This window comes from Podarcis raffonei, chromosome 14 (genome assembly GCF_027172205.1).
Source record: "Podarcis raffonei isolate rPodRaf1 chromosome 14, rPodRaf1.pri, whole genome shotgun sequence".
Taxonomy (NCBI): Eukaryota; Metazoa; Chordata; class Lepidosauria; order Squamata; family Lacertidae; genus Podarcis; species Podarcis raffonei.
The window spans coordinates 923,877-941,635 of NC_070615.1; the positions used below are offsets into that span (position 1 = coordinate 923,877).

General features: G+C 44.9%; 1 protein-coding gene across 1 annotated transcript in view; it reads left to right on the forward strand.

The window, feature by feature from the left end:
• Positions 1-4,201: 4,201 nt before the first annotated feature.
• Positions 4,202-17,759, forward strand: part of CHRFAM7A (CHRNA7 (exons 5-10) and FAM7A (exons A-E) fusion) — a 114,952-nt gene continuing 101,394 nt past the window's right edge. Inside the window, exons 1-2 of the mRNA XM_053364980.1 lie at positions 4,202-4,256; positions 10,216-10,355. Of these exons, the coding sequence (XP_053220955.1) occupies positions 4,202-4,256; positions 10,216-10,355 (195 nt within the window). The remainder of the gene's footprint in view (positions 4,257-10,215; positions 10,356-17,759) is intronic.

A 17,759-nucleotide genomic window follows, 5' to 3' on the forward strand; every position in this document is an offset into this window, starting at 1 on the left:
GCGGGGATTCGAACCACCGACCATACGATCAGCAAGTCCTAGGCACTGAGGTTTTACCCACAGCCCCACCCGCGTCGCTTCTTATGACCTTAGAGTTAGTTAAATGTAGTAATCAGGAGGCCTCTTAGCCAATCCACATCTTCTTGACTTCTTCCAGTCTCCTGTGGGAAATGTTTAGAAAGATAATCAATTGGGGAAGATCTTTGGGTTTTTTTGTCAGAAAGCTCCTTAATAATTCATAGAAAACTTTTGACTTTTTTTTTTTTGCTTCCAACAGTTACCACTATTGTTTTTTTTAAACCTTGCATGCTTGCATGCTATACCATGTTACCTTGTAAATATTGTTTGATATTTCTAAGCAAGCAATATTTTTCTTAATACTTTTCAAAGTAATTTGAATAATGCTTAATGTCTGTGCAATTCCTGTCATGACCCATAGGAAAATCCAGGTGTATATCACATTCTGATGAATTTTTTTTATTTTTTTTTATTTTTTTTTAAATATATTTATTGAAGTTTTCAAAAAAATAAAAAAGAAAGACAAAAAAGAAAAAAAAGAAAGAAGAAAAAAAAAGAAAAAGAAAAAGCAACAATTGAAAAATTTTACATTACTTGCTTTCCATACCCAAATTCCTTGACTTCCCCACACCTGCCCTTCTTGTATTCCAATTCCAATTTTTAGCTCAGCAAACTTTTGTCCCCACACTTTACCTTGTTTTCTCTGATTCATTTTAATTAACCAATTTTAACTTATAAACCTCAATCTTTATATTTCAAAACTTATTCTTAAAATACTTTTCCTAAATTCGCCCCATCAATTTAATTAACCCATTTTAACTTAAAAACCTCAATCTTTATACATCAACACTTATTCTTAACAATCTTTTTCTAAGGTCGGCCCCAAATCCCTTCCCCAAAATCCCCATTTTTATGTTAGTGGCAAAACCAACTTAATTAAAACAAAATATATTTGTACACCCTTTGGATTCCCGAAGCTCTACCACCCCCTTTCCCGATTTCGAACCACAACCAAAGTCCATCAGTCCATCTGCGATCAGCCTGGCGACCTCACATCCGAGGCACTTAACTCTCTCTCAATTTCTCTCTGCCGGTTTTTTTGATAGTCCTTTATTTTAAATTCCGAATCTCGAAGAGGCTCTGTTCCAATAAGGTCCATATTTCTTCCAGCCAGACCTCCATATTTAACAATGGAGCCGAAATCTTGTTTCTTACTTCTCATAAATCCAAATGTCCCAAAGGCTCCAAATTCCACATTAGCCAAATTTGTATTCCATATGTCTTCAGATCTCCATATGAGGAGATCTCTCCAATTTCCATTCTTCACTTCAAACCAAATTTTCATCATCCTGTTCTTATTTTCCTTTGTGTCCAACTTAACAGGCCTCTGGCTCTCCTTGATCATCTGCGACATCACAGCACCTCCATCTTTTTCCTTCAGATCTTCATGTTCCTCTTTAAACACATCCTCAGATGACTCAAATTCCTTTTCTTGTTTGGCTGTAAGGGTTTTTAGATCAATAACAACACTTCCCTGTTCATCTACAGGAACTTGAATCATATCTCTTCCAGGCTCAGCAACTTTATTTACTGTTCCCTTCATTATTGTGACATTCACAGTCAAAACATTCATCTGTTCCTGCAGTTTTCCCAGGAGCGAGAAGGTCTTTTCCAGTTCAGCCAGTATTTTTCCACTTACAGCCATTTTTGTAATGTCCTGAACCCCCTCTAGAGGGATTCTAGTTACTTAATGTCTTCCAATTCCCACCCAAAAGCCAAGTTAACCTTTCCTTCTTTATTTTAACAATTTGTTGCCAAATTGTAGCGAATATAACCAGCAAAGTCAGCAAAAACAGAGTTTCCCTTTTCTTCCAACTCTGACAGCTAGTTTGACAGCTGTCAAAGTCTTTATACCTCTTCCGCAGGCTCTCTCACCGATCGCTCCCGGGTCTTGGGGGAGGGGTGAATTCCGTTCTCAATGTTAGCTCTTATCCTCCAGCACAATCACTTAAATTGCCCCAACGTAAAGTTAATTGCTTTTCTCCACAAAGAAGAAAGGTATTCTCACAACCTTAGTAATAAAATCCTTGCTTTACGATGTTTACAAGACGGGTAGGCGGACTTCCTTTTAACACCTTGCCCGTTCGTGCCTAATTCCCAAAGATAAAATTTCCCTTTTAAGTCCAATTACCGTGTTACTCACGGGTCGTTACTTTTAATCCGAATGTTCAAAGGAAGAAGTTAGCGCTCTCCGTCCATGGCATGCGGCTTCACTCAGCAGGGGAAGCAGTCGAACTCACAGCACCACGCCGCTCTCCGTCCCCCGTTCCAGAGCCTTTAAAAAGGCTCCTTTGCGGGTCGGGGGGGCGCAAATGGTGCCCGCTGAGTCACCAAGTCCACAGGCTTCAGCGCCTGTGGTTTCTAAGGGTCCCCGCGTCGCCGCCGTGGCAGAACCCGACCCCTGTTGAGCCGATTCCCTCCGGAGCTCGGAGGGAATCCGCCATTAGACGATGGCGCCAACCCGGAAGTCCCTCTGATGAATTTTATTAATGAAATTTATACACTGCTTGATTGTAAAAAAGCAGTTTACAAAAAAACAAAACAATAAAATTATCAGTTAAAACACCTCTTTAAAACACTCAAAAGAGAAAATCAGCAATAAACTTAAAACAAATTAGAACATACATCAGGGGGTTTTTTTAGCCGGCACTGCAAAGGGTAGAGTGAAGATGCCTGTCTGGTGTTAAGAGACAGGGATGGTGGGATGTTTTAGAACATATGTGAGTAGTCTTTAGAAACATTTTTTTCCTGAAGAACTCAAGTAGCCTACAGACTGAATGCCCAGAAGCAGATTTTAATGAGGTGAATGGATCTTATTATTTGTATGTTTCAAACAGATGTTATACATGCATATAGTTTTATTGTTTTTTTAGCAAGTTTTTAGCAAGTCTTGTTTTTAATCAGTAAGCCACCTTGAGTCCCATCAGAGGAAAAGGTTGGGCATAAATAAATAAATAATCATAACCTTACCACCAAGTAAGTGAGCATCTTGAGTAGCTACTCTAACAAAAACTTCACCTGTCTATTTGTGGAGCCTGCATGCCAAAGGGCACAATAAACTCTTTCCTTTGAAGAAAAGAAAAGTTGCAGATTTATATTGTCAACATGGTTATAATGAAGTAGCCAGCGGGTGTTGAGTCCCAGTTACGTACGTTCAGGACTGCAGCCTTAAAGTGTCCGTGTGAGTTACAATTTAATTTTGAATTTATTTTATAGCAGATCTTTACATCGTGCAGCACACCGCACCAAGAGCGCCTCCAACGCTGTGAGAAGCTCCTCTCCATCGCTACGAAGCTGCCTCCGCGCAGCTCTGACAACCGGATCCTCGATGCCCATTTACGTTTACTCGGAAGCCGCTGTCACATTAACGGGACTCCAGATGGGCGTGCAATCGGATCTCAGGCTGAAAAGGAATGCGCCGAAGTCCTGCCAGTCTCCCTTGCACGCTGGCTCGGGAGGAAGCCCTAAACACATCCAACGGCTTCCTCCCCGCAGCGCCTCCCCCCCGGGAAGCGTGCGCCTGCCATGTGCGCCTGGCTCCGCTCTAGGTTGGGACCGACCTAGGTGGGCAGGCAGGCAGGCAGGCAAACGCCGCTACGGAAGCGCCGCCAACTCCCCCAGGCAGACTCTGGAGCGGGAAGGGACTGAGCCGGAGCCAAGCTGAGAAAGAGGGAGGGACGAGAGAGGAGGAGGCGGGGGCCAGCCTGGGCGCTCCCCCTATAAAGGCGGCTCTGCCCGGGCTGGGTGCTGCATTCTTGCCTGTCGCTGCTGCAGGATCAACCTCCTTCTGGCAACGGATGGTCCTCGCCGGTGAATCTACTCGCAAGGAGGGAAACCCGTCACGTGGGGAGAGGAGGGGGTGGTCGCGGAGGAAAGAAAGCAGAGCCAGGCGATTGGCATTCCTGCGCCGCGGCTGAGCCGGCAGCTGGCGGAGGAGAGAAGCGGAGATCAGCCCCGAGAGGAGGAGCCTCCATCTAGCCCGGCGCCGCCAGCGCGGGGCTCCACGGCCCGCCGCCTGCCAGGCATCCCCGAGCTTCCCGCCGGCCGCCTGCCCTTCCTCGCGCGGAAGCGCCGCCGCTTCCAGACCGCGGGAGACCCAGCTTGGGCTGCCGGGGCTGCGAGGATGGGGACCCGGGAGCTGTCCGTGGTGCTGATCCTCGCCGGGGGACTCGTGCACGGTGAGCCGCTGCCTCCGAGCGAGGAGCCGTCCTTGGTGCTGAAGGAGAGTTTGCTGGGGTGGCTTAGGAGTGTCCGGACCAGGACTTTTGGTCTGGACCGCACAGGTCTCACAGGCATTGCTCGCCCCCCCCCCCACATCGCCAAACACATGCATTCTGTCTTAGTTTGGATGATCTAGTCTGGATAGAGAGGAAGTTTCCTCTGAGCTTGAGGGAGCATTTCCACCTCCTGATATTTCCCCTGCATATTGGTATTTGTGTGGCTTCCAGAGAAGAGGGCGTACTTTGATGATATTTATGTTATTTATGTATGGTGTGTATTTTAAGACCCTTAGAGCCTGCCTTTTAATAGGGTTTTTGGTGTGGAGAACCCCTCCCTCCCTGAAAAACCTCCATAGTAATGATGTAAGTAATATGCTAAAGTAAAGAAAGAATCACAAAAAGAATATACTAGCCAAACAAGGACAAAGTATGGATTGCTTTCAGCATGCGTGATTTTGGACCTGCTCTGCATGTCTCTCTGGATAAAGCCTGGAATTGGCTCACCTGATCATTGCAGGGTATCAGGAAGGTGCTCAAGATAGTGGGCACCAGCAGGTAAGGTGAAAGATTTGTATTATCAACTCCTAATTCAGCTTGAAGATCATTAGGCGGTTGGGAACATGAGAGCCTAAAAGGACAAGAGTCTTTTGGCACTTTAAAGAACAACACATTTATGATGCCATAAAATTCCATGGACGAGTCCACCTTGTCAGGCTATCTTTATTGCAATTATAGCATTTATATCCCAGCCTTTCCTCCAAGGAGCTCATTATGGTGTACATGGTTCTTCCTCCTCCTTGCTGAATCCCCACAACAACCCTCTCAGGTTAGGCTGAGAGGAGCAGTGACTGACCAAGGCCCCTCAATGTACTTATGACTGAATGGTTGGAACCCTGGTCTCCCAGGTCCTAGGCCAATACTTTAACTGCTTCATCACACATGGTATTAAGTGTATATAAGCACTGAGTGTACATACACATGGCATTAGAGGTGGGTGGGTGATTGTAAACAGGGAGTTCAGAGGGAAATTGACTGCAGAAAAGTATAGGCAGTGATAATCATGTAACTAACAGAAGTAAGTCACTAAAGCTTTTCAGCATTTCAAAGTTATGTTCTAATATGGCTTTTTGTAACATTCTCAGTGATTTAGCCCCCCCCCCAATAGATTAAGGGCTACAGCAAAGCATTTTAAGTCCCATTGATTTTCCTTGGAGAGATTTGAGGATGCACTAACCTCTCCTGAAGTACTTGAGTTTGCATCAAGCCCAAGGTGTACAAATCTTGGCTTCATCAAATAGATACAAAGCCTGAAATCCAGTGCTTGAGAGTAAAGTTCTGTTGAATTCAGTGGGACTTAGTTATTTCCACACAGGTTGTAGTTGTGCTGTGAAGCTGAAAAACTAACTTAAGAGGAAGCCTGATTGAACTTGATAGGGGTTACTTCTGAGTAGACATACAAAAGATTGCACTGTTAGTGCAACTGTGTGAAAATGAATTAGGAAGACTAATTCCCTTTTTAAAAAGTATCCTTCAAAAGTTGAATTTCCACAAAGATACAGTTGGTCCATTCTTAGCATTTCTGTGAAGTTTAACATAAATGAAATGTATTATTAGAATAATAGATTCATAGAATTATAGAGCTGAAAGGAACCATGAGGTCATCTAGTCCAGCCCCTTGCAATGCAGGAATCTTTTTATCCAATGTGGGGCTTGAACCCAGAACCCTGAGATTAGGAGTCTCATGCTCTATCAACTGAGCTATGTTCATTTATATGGTTGTGTTTGTGTGTGTGTTTGGTGAAACTATATAAAGACACCAATACTTCAAGAGGAAACTTTGAAAATGTGGACATTAAAAAGAAAAAAGAAAAAAGAATGCTGAAAAGTTTGCCAGTTTTCAAATTTGTGTGAATCTTCATTTCAGTTCCTATCCTCACAGCAGCTTTTGATGCTCCTGCTGTACAATTTTTAAAAAAGGTGAGCACATGAAGTGTTCTGGGAAAGGATTCTCCCGTCAGATAACCAGTGACCAAGCAGCGCACCCAACCCCCTAAATAACTGCAAGACGGTTGTGGGGAATCCTCACTCCCCCTGTCTAAATTATTCATACACCCATTTGGGACCAAATCAACCTTCCTCATTGAAATGTTTCAATTTTGACTCAAAGCCCTTGAATGAGGGTCTAATTCTGACATGATATTTCCACATATGCAGATCCTTATCAAAATGCATGCATTTGTGTGTACATGGTTATGCTAGTGTGCATTTGTGACATGTGCAGGTGAGTTGATGTGGGATTGATGTTGTTATTTTCTATAATAGCCCCATCAATGAATATGACATTTGGTAGAAGTCATAAAATCAAATACAATCTGAATTTCAGAAACAGAGGGAAATAATTAAGGGAAGGAGGAAGGATGGGGAAGAGAAGGAGATGGAGATACAAGAACAGCAGCACTTTCTAACATATGCATTGGGATGACAAATAAAATGTGTGGTCCCTCATATTTTTCCTCCCCATCCCTTTTTTGTGTGTGTCATGCCCTTAGAGTGTAAGCTTGTGGGCAAGAACACTCTTACTTTAATTGATCATATCTAATCTGCTCTGATGGGACGCGGGTGGCGCTGTGGGTAAAAGCCTCAGCGCCTAGGGCTTGCCGATCGAAAGGTCAGCGGTTCGAATCCCCGCGGTGGGGTGCGCTCCCATTGCTCGGTCCCAGCACCTGCCAACCTAGCAGTTCGAAAGCACCTCCGGGTGCAAGTAGATAAATAGGGACTGCTTACTAGCTGGAAGGTAAACGGCGTTTCCGTGTGCGGCTCTGGCTCGCCAGAGCAGCGATGTCACGCTGGCCACGTGACCCGGAAGTGTCTCCGGACAGCGCTGGCCCCCGGCCTCTTGAGTGAGATGGGCGCACAACCCTAGAGTCTGCCAAGACTGGCCCGTACGGGTAGGGGTACCTTTAATCTGCTCTGAGAGCTTTTTCAGCAGAGGAGTACAAGGCTCTAAATAAATAAACAAACATTACAAAATGCATAAGTCAATGCATATACAGGAACACAATGTGAGGAATGACACCAGTTTGCCAAAGCTATCTTCTTAAGTAGAGAAATGTCAAATTGGTGAAAAGGCTAGTATCCAATGGTAGCCAAAAACCCTGAGCAGAGAGAGATCCGTTGCATCACTTGCCTTCATTCAAGCTACCAATGACAAGGAATGTTTGTAGTTACAGCAAGGTGTGCTTTAGAACTTCTTATAAATGCCAATCCCCCAAGTGGGCTTGCTCTAAGCGCAATTTTTTCTAACCAATCAGCTTTGAGCAGATATTGGTCATGCTATGGAGTTCCCAGTGAGAAACTCAATAGCAATCCCAGTGGGCTTGTTATCATAGTTGATCAGCTGATTGGCATTTCCAGCAAGCCTGCTTTGGGCAAGCATTAGCTGAGCTACAAAGTTTTCATTGGGAACTCTATAGCACAGCAGATCAAGTTTTTGGCTCTTCTAGCAAGGCCGCTTTGGGCAGGCACCAGCTGTGCTATGAAGTTCCCAGTTCCAGCCTGTTTGCAGTTGCCTCCAGCCAGCTGACTGGCACTGACTGCAAGCATTCCTCGCCAAGGAACAGTTGGGAACATTATAAGAAAATAGAAAGGGCCTGCTAGATCAGGCCAATGTCCCATCGAGTCCAGCATCCTGTTCTCACAGTGGCCAACCAGATGCCCCAGTGGGAAACCCACAAGCAGAACCTGAGCACAAGAGCAGCTCTCCTCTCCTGTGGTTGCCAGCAACAGCTATTCAGAAGCCTTGCTGCCTCCAGCTGTGGGGGTAGAGCAGGGCCATCATGGTGAGTAGCCAATTCTCCTCTAAAGCCATCCAAGTTGGTGGCCATCACTGCCTTCTGTGGGAGAGAGTTCCATAGTTTAACTATGTACTGTGTGAATAAGTACTTGCTTTTATTTGTCCTGAACATTCTTCCTCAGAAGCCACATCACCACCTGATGCACACTTGATGACACATATGAAGTCAGGTGTGAGGGGCAAGTAGGTGTGCTTTTGGGGGAAATTGACTTATTGGCCAAATTTGGAGCCCCACCAGGCCCAATTTAGCCTGTGGGGTGGATGTTCCCCACTTCTTCTGCAAGGGAAGTAATCAGGAGGAGTGTCTCCCACTGTTCAGAGGATGTACATGGAGAAAGCACTTGAGAAGAGATGGCTATGTTGTTTGGACACCGAAACTTCTTCTCACAACTGTAATCCTGTACAGACACAATGCATGCTAATAACCTTCACTTGGTCCAAAATGCAGTGTCCAGATTACTGGCAGTGGTTGCATTCAGAACTCTTATAACCCCCATTTTAAAACTGCTGCATTGGCTGCCAGTTGGTTTCCAGCCCCAATTTAAGGTGCTCATGCTAGTGCTTACAGCCCAAAGTCACTTGGGCCCCAAATACCTGAAAGGTTGCCTCCTTCCCTAGAGGCCTTCTTGGGTGCAGAGATCATCAGAGAGGCCTCTTGGCAGAAGTGCTGGTGGTGGTCCAGGAGATGGGGCATTCTCTGCTGCAGCCCTTAATTGCAGGATTCCTTTCCCATAATGATTGTGATTTCCCCCTGGGAGCTTATAGGGAAGGGCTGGTAATAACTCAGGTTAATAACAACAGCTGCAGCAGCAACCCAGAGAAGTGAGCTTTGCAGGGTCTACAGCAGCAGCAACTGACCACCTAAATATTTAGTATCATGTGCACTTGTGAGATCTGGCTCTGTTTCCTTTCCCCTGAATAATGTACACTTTGTCCAGACCCTACTGGATGGATTTATAGAAGCCAGGATGATTTTTTAAATGGATCTTGACAGGTCATTTTGACTCTAGCCAACCTCCCACTCCCACTCTTGTCTAGGGCTCTTTTTGCTGGTAATTCCCAAATTATCTCTGGCTGAAGGCATACTTTGTGTTCCCTGGTCATCCCCACTGGACCTCAGTGGTGTAGTTGAGCTTGGCTGCAGGAATAAGAAATCTCTCTCTCTCTCCCCCCCCCCTCTCTCTGTGTGTGTGTGTTGGAGTCTTCTTCATCTTTTTAAAGCCATGGCATCTCATCCAACCCTCATCCTTGATACAACTCTCAATTAAATGAAGCTTTGCGCCTTTCCAAAGATGCCTGATTTAGAAGGGCCAAGGAAGTGATCTGGTCCTAGGCCAATCTCTCTCTCTCTCTCTCTCTCTCTCTCTCTCTCTCTCTCTCTCTCTCTCTCTCTCTCTGCTTTGAACTAAAGCAAAATTAAAAGTCCACATCCAGATTCTGCACCAAGAAAAGAAGAATTCTGCAATCAAGATGAATGATTAAAACTGAGCAAAGTTGCATATTTCTTTCATTTTTTTGATAATCAGATTTTTTACTACTTTGGGAAAACTGCCAAGATCAGGCGAAGAGACAGAGATGGGGCACTGCTCCAAAGATGACTAGTGAGCTTTGGAACTGAGCAGGGATTTGAATTCAAGTCTCCCTATTCATTTTAATCACTATACCACACTGTGTCTTATTACTCTCACAGGGCAGATGCCAGGCTAGACTGAGAAGCAGTGGATTGCCTAAGGCAGTCTTTGCCAACTCTGGCAGCCTCCATTTGTTTTGCCTGCACTGGGGCTGATGGGAATTGTGGTTCAAAACACCATGGTGGAAGCACACCTGACATTACCTACAGAGTGCTTTGTGGAGTTGAGATTTAAATGGAGCCTTTCTGGCTCAAGGGTTGCACTCTGAGCGCTTGCCTGTCACCAGATCTCAGTAAGATTTTTCAGTAGAATGACAGTTTAGCTGTTTGGCTCTACCCACTGCTGATTTGAGCAGAGTTTTGAGCCTGTCAATGACATTGAGTTGACAGTGACATTTTTGTAAACTCCTCTCTATTTGCCTCTGTTTCTCCAGTGTCCCTGCAGGGAGAGTACCAGAGGAAACTCTACAAGGAACTCCTGAAGAATTACAACCCTTTGGAAAGGCCTGTGGCCAATGACTCCCAGCCGCTCACTGTCTCCTTCAGCCTCAGCCTCAGGCAAATCATGGATGTGGTAAGTCTTTTCATTTGTATAATCCAGATCTCAGTAACTGATAAGGTCTTATGTAGTAGCAGGTTCACTGGCAAACACTGGAACCAATTTCAGGGGGCTGCGGGTGCTTTGGCATCCACAATAATACATTTGTGGGACTGGGGCAACACAAAGTCAATGGGCAAAATTGAAGCCCTTCATTGCAGGGTTGAGATATTACCTGCAATGCAACTGGTCAGTTAGTTAAGTATTTTTATGTATTTACTTGATTTAGTTGCCCCCCCGCCCCCTGGCTACACCCATGCCACCTTATGAAATGCATTGGGCCGTAATAAATTGTCCATTGTACACCTTTAGAGTAAGATTACCAGTTTTTTTTCCAAATAATCTGGGGACGCTTTTTTTTAAAAAAAAAAGAGAGAAAAAAGTTATTTTTAAAAAGTTTTTTTTTAAAAAAAGAAGTAATATCTTCTGTTCTGTGGTCTCCTCTGTCGCGTGGCCTTCCTCTGGGCCCCGGCCTGCTCTCTTGGAGTACTAGCCACTGTGGAGTAGGCTTGGGTTGGGCTTGGGCTCAGCCATGTGTCCTTGCCCTCCCAGTGCTCTCCAATCTCTCCTCCTCAGTGGCGGCAGTGGCGCGGCGAGGTCGGGGCTCTCCTCTTTTTTCTCCTTCCTCTTTCTCTCTCTTCCTTCTCCTTCTCTTCTCCTCCTCTCTGCGTCGGCTCTGGGGTTTTCCTGGTCCCAGAGCACCACTGGGCAGCTCAATTTGGGTCATGGGGTGTGTGTGTGTGAGCAGTTCCCCCCAGTTGACGCACAAGGCGTCCCCAGGTTCCTGTCAGCAGTGGCAGTAGCAGCGGCAGTCTCAGCAGCCCAGAGCCAGCCTGGTAGTGCAGTTGGCTCTGGCTGGCTTCAGGGGCTGCTCACTGCCATGGTGCCCGCCATTTTGCCTTGCCGGAAGTCTCCATATGATGTGTCTTGTGCCGTTGAACCAACCACAACATTTATTCCCTATTAATAAATCTACAACACTTAAAATATAAATCCAGGTACATTAAATGAAATCTGGGGACGGATTTTGTCCGGGGACAGATTTGTAAATCCAGGGGCTGTCCCCGGGAAACAGGGACATCTGGTAACCATACTTTAGAGGCCTCCTCTCTCCTCCATTTCTGGTTTATGACTTTAAATAAGACTGTTAAAACGTTGCATTTCCATCCTCTGGCTTCTGCTCTATATATTCCATAGCAAATACTCTTGTGCTTTAATAGCAAGGCAATAAACTTTCTGTTATTTATAGGATGGATTAAGCTATTTTGCTCCTTTAAGTAGAATATTTTGTGGGTGGGGGGAACAATCTAAGAAAAATGATTAGAGTTATGTAGCTGTTTTTGTTGTCTAAAGCTGTGAAATTGTTTTTTCAGACACTTTGGGGAAAAACACTCCTGAAGTTTTTCCTCCCGGTGTGACACTAATAGAAATTCTGCAGTTGATCTGCTTGATGTGTGAATGACCAACAGGCAAGGGCAACGTCTGGTGATTCCTTATTCCTGGGTATATCAGACATAGGATTGCAAAATTTAACAATAGCCACAGTAGATGGAAATCAAGGGCAGGTTGTCAGCTGATTAGGATAACACTCTGCACCCACTTATTTATCTGGAGAATTTTTATTCAACCACCATTCCGTTGTCAAAATAATGCTCAATTTGGCTCACGTCATATTTAAACCCCCTGAAAGGCACCTAAGTTTCATGAAATCCATTAACAATGGCATCTTTTGCATACTAAATTGAGCAGGTGGCCAAGCATCAGGGATGCAGGAAGCTGTGGCCATCCAAATGTCAGACTCCAACTCCCATCAGCCCCACAAGCATGACCAATGACTAGGGATGATGGGACCAATAGTTCAACATTTTCCCCATCCCAGCCATGCACAGGGGTAGTAACAAATACATTTTTAAAAGTGCCACAGGGTTCTGTATTGGGCCCGTTGTTGTTTAACGTCTTTATAAACAACTTAGGTGAAGGGATTGAGGGGATGCTCATCAAATTTGCAGATGACACCAAACTGGAAGGGGTAGCTAATGCCACAGAAGACAGAATAAGGATACAAAATGACCGGAACAGATTGGAGAACTAGGCACAAGCTAACAAAATGAATTTCAATAGGGACAAATGTAAGGTTCTGCACTTAGGCAGGAAGAACCAGATGCACAAATATAAAATGGGGGACAGTTGGCTTGCTAGCAGTACATGTGAAAAGGATCTAGGGGTCTTAGTGAACCACAAGCTGGAACATGAGTCAACAGTGTGGTGAAGCAGCAGCAGCAGCAGCAGCAGCAGCAGCAGCAGCAGCAAAACAAACAAACAAACAAACAAACAAGCACTAATGCTATTCTAGGCTGCATCAGATCAAGGGAAGTAATAGTCTCACTCTATTCTGCCTTGGTCAGACCACATCTGGAATACTGTGCCCAATTCTGCGCACCACAGTTTAAGAAGGATGTTAACAAGCTGTAACGTGTGCAGAGTAACGTAATCAAGAGGATCAATTGTCTGGAAACTAAGCCTTATGAGGAAAGGTTGAGGGAGCTGTGTATGTTTAGCCTGGAAGATATGATTGCTACCTTAAAATATCTCAAGGGCTGTCACGTGGAAGATGGAGCAAGATATTTTTTTTTAATGCTCTGATGGGTGGGACTTGAACCAATGGCTTCAAGTTACCAGAAAGGAGATTCTGACTAAACATCAGGAAGAACTTTCTGGTGGTAAGAGCTGTTTGACAGTGGAATTCTCTCCCTTGGGAGGTTGTGGGCTCTCTTTTCCTAGAGGTTTTTAAGCAGAGGTTGGCTGGCCATCTATCATGGATGCTTCAGCTGATATTCCTGCATTGCAAGGGGCAGGACTAGACGACCTTTAGGATCCTTTCGAAGTCTTCAATTCTATGATTCTAAAGACAAGTTTTAGGAATAAATTGAAGTGGAATGTAGCAGTCCCCAATAATTCACCATTTAAGATCCCCCAAAGTAGAATCCACTGCTAGCCATAAACTTCCGAATTACTTTATCTCTCTTCTTTGCATACTTAGAAGGAATCATTGACTAGATTATTTGAGGTATTGCATGCCTCCTCTGACATGGATCCTGCTCCATTGCTCATCTGGTTCTCTCATAGCAAATGTCCTTTGGCCTTCTCATTCCTTCATCCCCTTGCTTGTTAATTCACAGCTGGATGTGCCAGGCATTCACATGGATGAGAATGGCTTCTGTGGGAAAAATGCCCCTCTTCAAAAGGAGAAGAAAATATGGGAAAGCAAACTGTTGCTAAAGTAGCAGGCACATTTGGCAGTGGAACCCAGAAGATAAATAAGCTGCTTATCAAAACTCTGCAGCCTCTCCTACTTACAGTAGCCTTAGGAGAAGCTCATCAAATCAACATTGTTCTTTTAATTGTTTGAGTTTTGTAAGCAGATTGGAGTGGGGGGGACCTATCCTTCCTATCTGTAAAGGGAATTGGGGGTTGCTTGTGCGTAAAGGGTGCTGCAGCTCTAGGCAACCTTGCCTGGCTAAACCTTTCCCTGGCTGGACAGCCTTTTCTCCATGGCTGTGTCAGTCACTGGCAGAATCCGTCAGTGGGCGTTTTCTGAACTTCTTCCAGCATAAAAATTCCTTCACCCCAAGTCTCCGCCTAGCCTCTCTGCGCGGAAGTCTCCTGCGCAGAGTGGGCGTGCCCAACGGAGGTCCTGGGCTCTCCCCGCTGCTCTCTGTGGAAGAGTCTCGGAGCCCTCCCTCCGCAGTCTCCCCTTGCTTCCTGGTGTCCCTCCTATTTCCTTCCTCAAAGGAAGCTTGCTCTCTCTCCCTGCTGGTCCCTTCTCCTGCATCGTTAGGGAGCCTTACCTCCACTCTAGGCTCCGATGGCAGTTCCCTGACACTATCCACCATTCTATTTTGAGATTTTTCCCTTGTGAAACCTCAATCCTCCTCAATTTGCCACCACACCAGGATGAAGACTCAAGACAATGAAATGTAGGTATTTTATTAAAATTTAACAACTTGAGGACCTGCAAAACAAAATCGATTAGCCAAATTCAATCAATGTAACCAAATCAAATTTGTGCAGGTAGTTTTTAATAGATGGGGGTAATTCAACCCACATCACCTGTGCAAGTTAAGAGCTACAGTTGGGGTATATGAGCCCACCAGGCACATCATGTCTCCCTTGGCCAACATTCACCCCATGTGTCTGCCTGGTCAGAGGGCACCCCTCCCCAGCACCTGGGGAGCAACAGCAACTAAGAGATACCCACACCCCAACACTACCTCAGGTAGGAGATTAATCTTTCCTAGTCTACATGCCAATTAGTGTGGAGGAGGCAAACAAGAGAAGACCCAAAGCCGCTCAGGATCTCCCCTCCCTTAAATCCACTACTCAGCCCCTTGGAAACAGACAACTTGCCTTAAGGTCCACACTGCAAAATGGGTGTCAAATTAAGAAGAAGATAGAGTACAGGTGGAGCAGGCTTAAATCCCCTGCCCTGCCTCTCCCCATTCGGCAAAATTGCCATCAGGCAATAACTGTCTCCATCTTGTCTTGTCATCTTCCAGGAGAGGATGGGTGCGGAAAATTTGCACCCCCCAATGGTGGAATGGCATTCTTAGGAGGCAAGTTGAGATTTATCAGTTTTGTTGTTGTTTTTAAAATTCAAACATATTTCTAACTAATGGTCCATCCCAAGCAGTTAAATATTCTACAGGCACAGCTTTTTATAAAACATTATCAATACAATTTGGAATAAAGGCACTTTCCCCCTCATCCCTCATGGGAAGGATCACAGGGTTGTTTTATTCTGGAATGAAATTTATCAGGAGTTATCAAAGAATACTAAACACATACTCCCACCTAGTGGTGGGAGGAAAAAATCCTTAAATAAGAGACACGGGGGAATGATTAATGGACTTCAATGTCTGTACACTAATGCGCAAAGCATGGGAAATAAACAAGATGAGCTTGAGCTCTTGGTACAGCAAACTAAATATGACATAATAGGCATCACTGAAACCTGGTGGGATAAGTCCCACGATTGGAATGTAATAATGGAGGGATACAATCTATTTCAGAGAAACAGACCAGACAAGAAAGGAGGAGGAGTGGTGTTATATGTCAGGGATGTGTATATCTGTGAAGAGATCCAAGATTTAGAACCTCAAAGCCAAAGCGACAGCATTTGGGTCAAAATTAAGGGAGAGAAGAATAACAGTGACCTCATTGTGGGAGTTTACTATAGATCCCCAAGCCAAACGGAGGACATAGATGATGCCTTCCTGGAACAGATGGCCAAGCATGCAAAAGGAAGGGAGATAGTAGTAATGGGGGACTTCAATTACCCGGATATTTGTTGGATGTCAAACTCAGCCGAGAGCATAAGGTCAAACAGATTCCTCACTGGCCTTGCAGACAACTTCATTGTCCAGAAAGTGGGAGAAGCAACAAGAGGAACAGCCATTTTAGATCTGGTCCTAACCAATGTTGATGACCTGGTTAGTGGGGTAGAAGTGGAAGGATCATTAGGCGCGAGTGTTCATGCTCTTCTGAAGTTTACTATACAGCGGAAAGGAGCAGCCAAGCATACTAGGACTCAATTTCTTGACTTTAAGAAAGCCGACTTCATAAAACTTAGGGAAGTGCTGGGTGAGATCCCATGGACAGTAATACTAAAAGGAAAGGGAGTTCATGATGGCTGGGAGTTTGTTAAGAGGGAGATAGTAAAAGCACAACTTCAGGCAATACCAATGAGATGGAAACATGGAAGGTGCCTAAAGAAGCCAGGGTGGCTATCTAAAGAACTTTTAACTGAGTTAAGATTTAAAAAGGATGTGTACAAAAAATGGAAAAGGGGGGAAACCACCAAAGAGGAATTCAAACAAATAGCCAGCACGTGTAGACACAAAGCCAGAAAAGCTAAAGCACAGAATGAACTCAGGCTTGCTAGAGAGGTTAAACGCAACAAAAAAGGCTTTTATGGGTATGTTCGTAGCAAAAGGAAGAACAAAGAAACAGTGGGGTCACTCAGAGGAGAAGATGGTGAAATGCAAACAGGGGACACAGAAAGGGCTGAACTCCTCAATGCCTTCTTTGCCTCAGTCTTCTCCGATAAAGAAAACAATGCCCGACCTGAAGAATTTGGAGCAAATGATTCAGCAGAGGAAACATAGCCCAGAATAACTAAGGAGATAGTACAAGAATACTTGGCTAGTCTAGATGTATTCAAGTCTCCAGGGCCAGATGAACTGCATCCAAGAGTAATAAAAGAACTGGCAGATGTGATCTCAGAACCACTGGCAGTCATCTTTGAGAATTCCTGGAGAACAGGCGAAGTCCCGGCAGACTGGAGGTTGTCCCTATTTTCAAAAAGGGGAAAAGAGAGGACCCAAATAATTACCGCCCAGTCAGTCTGACATCAATACCAGGGAAGATTCTGGAGCAGATCATTAAGCAAACAGTCTGTGAGCACCTAGAAAGGAATGCTGTGATCACCAATAGTCAGCATGGATTTCTGAAAAATAAGTCATGTCACACTAAACTGATCTCGTTTTTTGACAGAATTACAAGCCTGGTAGATGAAGGGAACGCAGTGGATGTAGCCTACCTTGATCTCAGCAAGGCATTTGACAAGGTGCCCCATGATATTCTTGTAAAGAAGCTGGTAAAATGCGGTCTTGACTATGCTACCACTCAGTGGATTTGTAACTGGCTGACTGACCGAACCCAAAGGGTGCTCATCAATGGTTCCTCTTCATCCTGGAGAAGAGTGACTAGTGGGGTGCCACAGGGTTCTGTCTTGGGCCCGGTCTTATTCAACATCTTTATCAACGACTTGGATGATGGACTCAAGGGCATCCTGATCAAATTTGCAGATGACACCAAACTGGGAGGGGTGGCTAACACCCCAGAGGACAGGATCACACTTCAAAACGACCTTGACAGATTAGAGAACTGGGCCAAAACAAACAAGATGAATTTTAACAGGGAGAAATGTAAAGTATTGCACTTGGGCAAAAAAAATGAGAGGCACAAATACAAGATGGGTGACACCTGGCTTGAGAGCACTACATGTGAAAAGGATCTAGGAGTCTTGGTTGACCACAAACTTGACATGAGCCAACAGTGTGACGCAGCAGCTAAAAAAGCCAGTGCAATTCTGGGCTGCATCAATAGGAGTATAGCATCTAGATCAAGGGAAGTAATAGTGCCACTGTATTCTGCTCTGGTCAGACCTCACCTGGAGTACTGTGTCCAGTTCTGGGCACCACAGTTCAAGAAGGACACTGACAAACTGGAACGTGTCCAGAGGAGGGTAACCAAAATGGTCAAAGGCCTGGAAACAATGCATTATGAGGAACGGCTAAGGGAGCTGGGCATGTTTAGCCT